The following is a 6580-nucleotide window of genomic DNA, read 5'->3' on the forward strand; positions in this document are numbered from 1 at the left end:
TCTGTCTCTCTTTCTCTCTCTCTTTCTTCCACCCTCTTGTGTGATCTCTCTCTCTCTCTCTGTCTCAGTGTTTTTTCTCCCCCTAGTTGTTTCTCGTTTTCTCACATTCTCTTGTTTTTGCTCTCTCACTCTCACTCTGTCTCTCTCTCTGTCTGTCTCTCTCTCTCTCTCTCTCTCTCTCTCTCGTAGATGGGTTTAAGCCTCCTCAGAGATCAGTAGAGAAGCCTTTCCGGCTCTGTGTGTCTGACGTCTTCAAAGGTAAGAGTTGCCAAAGAAACGCCCTTTCACAAGTCAAATTCTGCATTTCACCTCACAGCACAGCACATGCGCATCTGCACGGCCATCTTGTTGGTGCAACCCTCACCAGTGACTCCAAATCTCACAGAAGCAAACGCTAACCACTGACCAACACAGCCGAGATAAGCTGCTGCTTGGTGTAAGCCTCCAGCGTTGTCTTCAAGGCAGCGCTACCTGGAAGGCGCTAGGGTTAACCATGGGTTAAGGTTAGGGTTAGGTGCCCTTTGAGTAGACTGTGGCAGCGCTGCCTGGAAGATGACGTTGGGGGCTTAAAACACCAAGAAGCAGATAAGCTGTGGCCCTCTCCACACAACTGAATGCTAGTGGTGGCCCTCACTGGTAGAGTTTCTCTCCTGGAGATCAGTAAAGTGCTGTCTGTCTTGTCTATCTGTTTTGTCTGTCTTGTCTGTCTGTCTGTCTGTCTGTTCCCAGCTTTCTCACAACTGTGTCCACACAAGCCCAGTCTCCCATGAAGTGTGGATAACAACAGCAGAGAGCTGTCAAAAAAAAAAAAAAAAATAACTGACTGAAGTTGTCCAGAGGTTTTTATTACTGGAAAAGATCTCAGGACCAATACATTTCTCAAAGTCTTGAATGTGTCACTAAGAATGCCCCGCCGCTGCCCAGAATATCTCATTGCTCTGCTTGGTTTGGTTTTGTCTGGTTATCCTCTTCCCCCTTTGAAACCCCATACCGCTAATAACCAGAGACTGTTTACTTGTCAGCACAGTGTCATAGAGTGACAAAAAAGAGCCTTGCAACTTTATTTATCTGAACTGCAGGCCTGTTCTCCTGTGTAAGTATATGCACAGCCTGTAAGTATACGCACAGCCATGTAGATCTTCCAATCAAACTCACTTCCTACTGATCAGCTTGGGTTACACCTCAGATCGGTTTGATACTTTAGTTAATGTATTTGAATGTCATTATTTTTCAGTCTTTGTTATTTTAAAGCTCTGAATTATTAATTAATTATTAAGTTACAGTATCGTCTCTGAGCTCTCACTTTCACCTAACCACCCACTCACTCACTGGCGAGAGTTGAAGTTGCACATCGATTTCCTCTTTTGGCAGTTTCCAATCAGTACAAGCGTGTTGTGTTGGTATGACTTGGCATGTTGCTTTACATCAGGAGATTACCAGAGCACTGTGCGTGTGTGTGTGTGTGTGTGTGTGTGTGTGTGTGTATGCCTGTGCGTGCTTAGAAGCGTTTGTCTATCTGTATGTGACTGTGCCTTTTTGTGAGTGTGTGTGTGTGTGTGTGTGTGTGTGTGTGTGCATTCGTATGTGTGTGTGCATTCGTATGTGTGTATGCATGTGCGCACATGAAGAACTTTAAAGATTGAGAAGTCTTTGTTTGTCTGTATGTGACTATGCCTTTTTGTGTGTGTGAGTTTGTCTGCCTGGCTGGCTGGCTGTGTGTGTGGTAACGGTGTTGGTCCTCTCTTGTTCAGACCAGGGCTCTGGGTTCTGTGTGACGGGGAAGATTGAAGCGGGCTACGTTCAGACGGGAGAGCGCATCCTTGCCATGCCCCCCAATGAGACCTGCACTGTTAAAGGTACACACACACACACACACACACACACACACACACACACACACACACCCCTCCTCTTTCAGACACACACACACACACACACACACTCTCATGGACACGCACAAATAAGTGAAGAGATGTCCTTTAATGAACTTTATACCATTAGACACACACACACACACACACACACACACACACGTACATATTTACTTACATACTATTTGTGTAAGTGAATTTACTATCCATGTTCCATGGCAGAAGAAGATGTGCACAGCACCACCCTGGGAGTAAAAACAGTAGATATGGCTAATCTATGGAAGTGCAACAGTGCCCCCCAGTGGTTGACCTCTGTTCTGCCCCTTTTAGCTATCACTCTACATGATGAGCCCCTGGACTGGGCTGCTGCCGGTGACCATGTGACCCTGTTTGTGACGGGGATGGACATCATCAAAATAAAGTGAGTGTGTGCATACACATTCTCTAAGACAATACTGTACACACTACACACACACACACGCATGCTAACTTTCTGACTTATCTTTTGTGTTCTCCACATCAGTGTGTGAAGCTGAGTTTTCAAATGAATTTACTTTAACCTTTTAGAATTGGGCCCTCATATCAATAACCCCCACACACCATTCTCTCTTATGTACACGCACACACTCACACTCACTCACCTTGTCTCTCTGTGTTTCTCGCTATCAGTGTGGGTTGTGTATTCTGTGATCCTAAAGAGCCAATCAAAGCCTGTACTCGATTCCGAGCCCGGGTTTTGCTGTTCAACATTGAGGTTCCCATTACACAAGGCTTTCCTGTGAGTAGTGTGTGTGTGTGTGTGTGTGTTCCTAAAAGTTAGTTCAAATGTTTGCGTGTTCAATCTACATTAGCTATGATCTGTGTTCTTTTTGAAAAAATATGTGTGTAAGCCTCTATATGATCCCTTATGATGTGAATTATATGCTGTTCATAATGTGTGTGTGTGTGTGTATATTGCAGGTACTGTTGCACTACCAGACAATAAGTGAGCCAGCGACCATCAGGAAGTTGGTGAGCATCTTACACAAAAGCAGCGGAGAAGTTTTGAAGAAGAAACCAAAGTGAGTGTGCTAACAGCAAGTGTATGTGTGTGTGTATTGATGATGTGACTCTGACATGAAGTTAACATAAGAAAGTGTACCAAGCAATGTGTACAATATTGCTCTTCTGACTCAGCTTGGCGGCAGATTGTACTGTACTTGTTGCGTGTTGGTAGATTTTGATGACTATAATTGATGGCTCATTGATAAGTGCATGTGTGTGTTATGTATGGTGTGTGTTGTGCAGTGACAAGTCAAGTGTGTTACATGTGATGTGTGTTGCCCCCTGAACAGACCTGACTTTGACAGACATGCTATGTGTGTGTGTGTGTGTGTGTGTGTGTCTCACAGGTGTCTGGGTAAAGGTCAGAACGCAGTGGTGGAAATCCAGACTCAGAGGCCAGTCGCTCTGGAGCTCTACAAAGACTTCAAGGAGCTAGGCCGCTTCATGCTCCGATACGTGGGCTCAACTATCGCCGCCGGGGTCGTCACCGAGGTAACGACCTTGCTCAGGGTCTGCCCGAGGCATCAACACATTTGACCTTTGTTAAAGCTCAGCTGAACAAAATGGTTTATACAGGGCAATCAAAACTTAATATGAGATTATAAGACTTAGATGTACCACGTAACAGTACACGATCCACAAAAAAGCACACTGTAAGCAGCCTCTTACAAGACTCAAAACTTGATACTGGCATCTGAGATTATTAGAATGATTTCAAGCTTTATTTTCATAGTATTTACCAGTGATTAATTAGTGCATAATCAGTGATAACCATATACCTGGCACTTCAGCTTTGAATTATTGTATTTTCAGCAGAAAAAAAATCAGATGTATTTTTGATATCTTTGAAGTATAAATGTTTACATTAATAACACTGATTGGACAAATATGTTTCATGCGAAAATGCTGGTGAATTTGAAGGGGGGTTGAAAACTTTTGCAACTCACTGTAACTGCTTACTTACCACACACACCTTTTAGTCCGTGAGCCAGAGGGGTTGGTCGTTACCGAAAAAGTGGCAAAGGCTACCATACCTTTTCTGAAAGCCTGGAATCTCAGCTTTTCAATGATGTATGATGGCCATCTGACAAAAGTAGCTGTTTTGAGTTATGATGCATAATGTAAACTAAGGTTGAAGAAATAATGCGTATAAATCAAGCAGAACACTGAAGCTCAAGGACTGAATCTATGCATCGTTTGTTTTCTCTCTGCGCCGCTATGGCCTAATGAATCAGTGTGTAGCGGAGCTGGTTGGTGTGAAAAGTCTCATGTGATTCTCTGTGTGTGTGTGTGTGTGTGTCTGTCTTTCTCGCAGATCAAAGAATGACCACCGCTCAGACTCCTGCTGGAGGCCTCGGAGGACTTTAGAAGAAGAACTGGGCCAAAGAGCTTGAGAACAAGTGCAATTTCCTCTCCCCCCGTCACTCTTGGGCTGGCTCATGTACACACTCACTCACATACATACACACACACACACACACACCCCTCATGTCAGCTTCTTGCTGCCGAGAGCATGAGCACGTTGTTGGACTTTACTGTGGAGGAAAGGATCAAAAACAGACAGATCGACAGGGCTGTATTATTAATAATTATTAATAACTATTATTATTATCATTATTATTATTAAATATTTGTGAAGTTGCTAATGTGACATTAGCTTGCTATTACCAAACATTTCATTTTGTAGACCCAGGAGGTGATGGAAGGCATTTAGTGGGTGCTAGTATGGCATAGCCATACATTCACTTCGGGAATGTTTGGGTGGGCTTGAGTCGTGCTGGCATGTTACTGCCACGTCTCATCCTCAAACAGGAGTCCTTAAATGAACAAATCTCGTACACACACTTACAAACTTAGACACACACACACACACACACACATACAAAATCAATCCCTTCTTGTAAGGACTGACAAAGTAATTTGAAAAAAGGCAGTGTGTGTTCATCTGAACCACCTAACACACCAAGGCAGACCCATTCAGCTATGTATGTAAGCACAAGGATTCTGGAACTTTCTGCCCCCCACCCCCCTCCTCGTCTTTCTCTCCCTCTCTCTCCCCCCAGCTGAGTCAAAAGGAATGTTTTTACTTCTAAGTTCAGTTTTATTCAGTTTGGAAATGATCTTATTGCGACTGAATATTTAAAACGTTGTTCATGCCTTACCTGTTATTCGGGTGATTTATTATTATTTTTTAATGATTTGTTTTGAGGGAGACAAATTTGACTCAGGAAAATGTTAATGTATTATTGGGGAAAAAAAAAAAAAAAAAAGATACAAACAAAAGTGTAAGACACTGCAGCCAGGTGGTTGGCAGAGGAGTGATCCTAAACCGTACCGATTCCAACCAATTCCACAACAAGCCCATGTTCGCAAACACGTTCAATATAGCACATCATCATCATCATCCTCATCCCAGTGGGACACTTGGCTTGCTCACCATAGGTGCTGGAACTACTGGCTGAAACCTGGTCTGTTCCTGCTAGATATTGGCCGCAACTCATCCAAATGTGAGACAGCTCTGGGCCTGATCCACTCCTAGGGTGTCAATCCTGCTTTGGTAGAGGAATCCTAACCCTTAATTGTAATGTAAAAGCAAAGATGGTTGCAATGGAAGAGAGGTGGTGTATCAAGGCCGAATCTGTTCCATATCAAGAGGCAGACCACCTCCGGTTCTGTCCAACACACTGGAGTCAAAGTAGAGAGTCAGGTGGCAATGCTGGGATTCAGTTTTGTTGAAGGTGGAAGACACTATCAGGGCAGAAAGGGAGGTGTGTGTAACCTAGCCTAGCATTTGAGCAAACTCATCGGTGTGCTAAACATCCTACCTGAAGGGAATTAAAGTATTTAACAACACCTACTTGGTCATTGCTCTGCTTCTTTCTGATTATATATTTTTTTTCTTTTTTGTTGGGGTTTCATCCCCTGGAGTTTTGAAGGTATCAAAACTAAGCTCTGGAGCTGCTGAGGGAGCAAAAGTCAATGAAAAACGTTGGAATCTTGGTGGCTTTACTTGCATGTTGGAAAGTACTCTCCAGATATTCCTTCCGGTCTTTTTACGGATCCACACCCAGCCAGAGGGTTTGGCATTACTCTATCTGCAGCAGCGAACCTTGAGTGTGGGCCATCATAGGCTAACATATCTCATCATTCACTAAAGTACCTACAACCCTTCTATCTCTTAATGTATTTAAAGTGGATGTTTACAAGCTGTACATGGGAAGCCCACTGTAGCCTGAATGCGGAATAATAAAGGTGATAAATGATATCAATCTGTGTGATTTTATTACTACTACCATCCACATACTGTAGGCTCAAACCTCCCAAGACTGTCTATACTCTACAAACACCATTTGTAATGCTTTGGAATCATAGTTCTTTCTCATGAGCTCAGATTTGTAGCAGTACAAAAGAAAATAATGTGACCCAACATCCAACATTGATGATATATGAACATGATGAACATGATATAGGCCTACAGTAATTTCCCGCATACTGTATAAGCCGCAGGACAGTGTTTTATGCAAGTTAAAAGAAACAACACCATATTAACACTATATTAACTGCCCCCTGTATTAACCTCATAGCTGAAGACATTTTGCAAAAACAATGTATAAGCTGCGGCTAATAGTCGGGAAATTACGGTAAACGTTGCAACCAAGGTATAA

The 6580-nt window shown here is 43.1% G+C and overlaps 1 protein-coding gene across 1 annotated transcript in view; it reads left to right on the plus strand.

The window, feature by feature from the left end:
• Positions 1–6168, plus strand: part of hbs1l (HBS1-like translational GTPase) — a 37539-nt gene extending 31371 nt beyond the window's left edge. The window contains exons 12-18 of the mRNA XM_062550167.1: positions 190–258; positions 1752–1856; positions 2202–2292; positions 2541–2649; positions 2832–2932; positions 3263–3407; positions 4231–6168. Of these exons, the coding sequence (XP_062406151.1) occupies positions 190–258; positions 1752–1856; positions 2202–2292; positions 2541–2649; positions 2832–2932; positions 3263–3407; positions 4231–4242 (632 nt within the window). The 3' untranslated portion in view covers positions 4243–6168. The remainder of the gene's footprint in view (positions 1–189; positions 259–1751; positions 1857–2201; positions 2293–2540; positions 2650–2831; positions 2933–3262; positions 3408–4230) is intronic.
• Positions 6169–6580: the final 412 nt, after the last annotated feature.

Source organism: Sardina pilchardus, chromosome 12 (assembly GCF_963854185.1).
Source record: "Sardina pilchardus chromosome 12, fSarPil1.1, whole genome shotgun sequence".
NCBI lineage: Eukaryota > Metazoa > Chordata > Actinopteri > Clupeiformes > Clupeidae > Sardina > Sardina pilchardus.